Below are 4,252 nucleotides of genomic sequence, written 5' to 3' on the forward strand. Positions count from 1 at the left end.
AAAAAGAACTCAACTTCAACTCAATCCATAAATGAACGGGTCGATTCAGGTCGATTTTAATAATGAAATTGCAGGTTGAATGACGAACTGAACTCATTAAAATTTGAGCGAGTTGAATATCAGGCTAGGCCAAACTCAATCCAACCCATGTTCACCACTACCTATATTTTATAATAAGAAAATCGAGTGTTTTCTCTTATATATTGTTAAGGAGGAAGAGAACTTAAAAAATGTGACTTAAATATTTGTGTTGTGTTATCAATTGCTACATCTTTTTGATACATTCTCTCATATTAAAAAACATCTTAAGTATAAGTGTAATCCATATACTTCCACTATTTACATTTTCATCTATACATTGCATCAATATGAACAATTAAATTAAATTAAGTTGGGTCATTGTAAGATGAGTGCAAGAAAGAAAAACGTTAGAATTGATGTATGGACTACAGAAAAAGAACAAAAGAGAATAAGAAAAGTGAAGTATCTTTCTCCTTTGGTGAGCAGGAGCAGCCATGAATAAGAGTCCCCAACATAATGATTATTCAAAATGATTTTCCTTGGAAGTCAAACACACTTCTCTGTCCACAAACCTTTCAGAAACGTGTACTTCAACCAAATGCCAGTGAATGTTTTACTCCCACTCAAGTCAATAATCAACTTTCCAATATTCCATCGGACAAAATTGAAACATTTTGTTCTTGTTCTTCATAATAATAACAATAATAATAATAGTAATTCTTACATACAAAGAGGAAAAATTAATAAAAGATTCTAAGCTGAAGTTCACGATCTATGTCCATTTTTTTCTCTATTTTAGTATTGAAATCTAAATAATTTTCTAACTAAGGAATTACAAATTTTGAGATATTACATTAACCAAAAAAAGAAATCAGTCAAAATGACTGCATGCAAAATCGTCAGAATTTCCGACGGAATCTTGAGGCCACGAATCTCGAAGTAGCTTCAGCAACAGTTGCGCCTTTCTCTTCGCTCTCTCCGTGCAATCACTTTGCACCAGAAGTAAAAGCTGAGTCAGAACCCCCGCCGTAACCGCTTCTCGCTGGCACCGTTCCGATTCCGAACACAGCGCCATGAGCGCTCCGGCAGCGTACTCCGTCGCACGATCCGAAATCTTGAGTATAATCTTCACAAGCATCGGCACCGTAAGCGCGTGAGACGCGAAAGCCGCGCAACCATCAGGTACACGGCACAACAACTCCACCGTCGCTAATGCTCTCTCCGCGTCACACTTCTCGAAGTCAGCAAGCCTGTCAACCAGCACCGCGGGCGCACCGGCGAGGACAGCACGGTGACGCGTCTGTTTCACAAGGCAGAGAGCGAACAAGGCCTTGATTCCAATCTTGAGCGCACGCGGATACGAGATCGGATTTTTAAGTATCTCAACCACGCCGTCGTAGATCCCGTCGACATTGCTCACCTGAGATCTAATCTCCGCCGAGTGAGTTCCCGCGACGACGATCTCAATAAGCGCCGCCGAGTTGACTCGTACATCGAACAAAGAATGTGAAAGAAGACTCGTTAGGTAGTTTATCTTATCAGAATCTTCCGCAACTAAAGCACATTCTGCCTCACTGAGTGGGAATAGAACAAGCAAAGCGAGTGACTCGTTTTTCATCTCATCTAAACCGTTATAGTCGAAAACAATAGGTAACAAAACATGACGAACATTGAGAGAACCAATCAAAGAACGGTTATAATCCGAGTCACGAGCGAGTGACCTGAGTCGACGGAGCGAGTTAAGTCTCATTTGCGTAGGTACAGAATGGGAAGAACACTGGTTAAGCAAGGTACGAACAAGAGCAGAATCTGCGGGCTGTTTGGGAGTAGGAATACGCTGAACACCAAAAGCGCGGTTAGCCACGCACCATTCTTGAATCAAACGGCGAAGAGTGTGATTAGGAATGAACGTGAAATCGGTGAGGTTAACCCTAGTGACCGGACACGTGGTGTTGCCGGTGTTAACCCACGACTCGATGCTGTTACGGTCGTAGGTCTGACCGGTGGAGACGGTAACAGGGTCTCTCATAAGCTCTAATGAGATTGGGCATCTGAAGTGGTAGGGAATCTGAATCCCTAAATCCAACGGTTGTAAAGAGCCACGCATATTTTTGGGTTAAGAGACAAGAAGAGGAAGGAGAATATTAAAAAGATAAAGAAGAATAAGAAGAATAATGCTAAATCTGAAGGCTCTGCAAATTCTCTTTAGCTAAGATGTGTGTTTGCTTTCTCTTATATGAGATGAAACAGAGGAACATACCCAACAGCAACAGAGAGAGGGACCAACCCTCACTCTCTGCCATGCCCCCTGACTCGTTTCTTGCCCCCTCCCACACGTGTGATGTGTTGGCATCTAACTTGGAATCTAACTAACCATGGTTGGGAGAGAGAGAGAGAGAAAATTGGTCAAATGAAATATGCTACATGTGGGTCCCACTATTATTTTTCCTGCCTAAAATCTTACTCCTGTGTACATCAACTAAATGTGTCTTGTCCACCATTTGATTTTTTTTTACTTTATTTGTTTCGTGTCACTTTGCACATTGCTCCCTCTTTTTTTCCTTTATTTTCTTTATTGCGTCTCTTTCATCTTTCTTTGCATTCATGGCCTTTTTGTTTGCTTTACTTTTATGTTAGAGGCTAGTCTTAGACCCTACTTTCGTTGTTTTGTGAATCGAGGGGAAAAGAAAGGTTTCGAGCACTGTTTCATTGCAACTCTGTGTGTGTCGTGAAAGGTGTGTACAGGAGGAGATGTATGTATATGATTATTTGATGGTTCATTGCAAAAGTTAGTGACTAAACCATTGTTTATTTGTATAACCTAATTAACCATCTTGTCAAAGCTATTAAAAAGGAAAAAGTTGGAAAGCCTTTTATAATCAATTTCAGAGGATATACACTTTTAAAAATGTAATGAAATTATATTATTTTGAAATTAAATTAAATTGGGTTAAATAAGTTTTTAGTCCCTATAAATATGGCACTTTTCACTTTTAGTCCTTACAAAAAATTTCGTCGAACTTTGGTCCTCCCAAAATTTTCCGTCACGATTTTTAGTCCCTGTCATTAGATTGCAATAACGGAGACTTACGTGGCACGCCACGTATGACGCCACGTCAGGTAAAGTCAAAACTAAAAATAAAAGACAGATTGCGGGGGTTTTTAACCCCCTTTAAATAACTTAAAAATAAGAGTGGCTGGATATAAAGTAAGAATATTTAGCAAAAGTATAGAGAGAATGGAGAATGATCAAAAGTCCCAGTTCTAAAGGAATGATTAATGAGAAAAAGGGTCATCATCATCACCTTCACCTTTAACTAGTTCCTTCTTTACTAGCTAGGTTTATTCAATTACTTTCGTAGCATATTTAGTTGTTTGGAAGTGTTTATTTGAATTTATTAGTATTTAATAGTATAAGCACAATTTGTTTCAAAGAGTTTACTAGAGTAACTTACAACTTGTATGGAAGCTGCGCGCATCTTAATTTAGTAATATCTCTAAGATAGCATATATAAAAGTTTAAAGGGAGTTCATTTCCAAAAACACTGGTGTCGAGCTTTTCCGTAACGAGTCTGTAGCTAGCGATGCAATCTTAAAGCAACTTTGCCACCATTTTAATACAATTATGTGTTATTCTGCAAACACAAATGTAATCTCTTTTATCTTTAACTTGTCTATTCACTGAACTTTGAGTATTCTACTGACTTATAAAATTATTACAAGCATCTCTAGTATTCACCTTTGCAAATCAAGCTGGACTATATATGCTTGAAAGTTAAAACTACTCTGACTGCCCTTCAAGATATAATGTTGGATAAAGCTCCAAATGAAGCTTTCAGGAAGATTCTTTGCTCTAAATTCTCTATGATGCAACATGTAACTAAATTGATTAATACTAGACTAATATTATTATTGTTATTATTATTATTACAAATTAATATGGTTTAACGAGGATCAGAATGTCAAAGTCTATGTTGCAGTCAAGTGATGATTAATATTTTTCAGTTGCTTGCATAATTGTAATATTCATTTTTATGATTTAGTTTTTAAACATTTTATGCAACTTAAATAATATGTAATGACAAATGTAGTTTAATTGTGCAAAATAATGGATTATGTGAAAGCTGATATATATATATATATATATATATATATATATATATATATATATATATATATATATATATATATATATATATATATATATATATATATATATATATATATATAT

General features: G+C 36.6%; 1 protein-coding gene across 1 annotated transcript; it reads right to left on the reverse strand.

Annotated features, from left to right (window-relative positions):
* Nucleotides 1-364: 364 nt before the first annotated feature.
* Nucleotides 365-2,411, reverse strand: LOC131602576 (U-box domain-containing protein 26-like). The gene has a single exon (XM_058874725.1). It carries the CDS (start codon nucleotides 2,126-2,128, stop codon nucleotides 893-895), a length of 1,236 nt encoding a protein of 411 aa, XP_058730708.1. The 5' UTR covers nucleotides 2,129-2,411; the 3' UTR covers nucleotides 365-892.
* Nucleotides 2,412-4,252: the final 1,841 nt, after the last annotated feature.

The sequence above is a fragment of the Vicia villosa genome, linkage group LG5, assembly GCF_029867415.1.
Source record: "Vicia villosa cultivar HV-30 ecotype Madison, WI linkage group LG5, Vvil1.0, whole genome shotgun sequence".
NCBI lineage: Eukaryota > Viridiplantae > Streptophyta > Magnoliopsida > Fabales > Fabaceae > Vicia > Vicia villosa.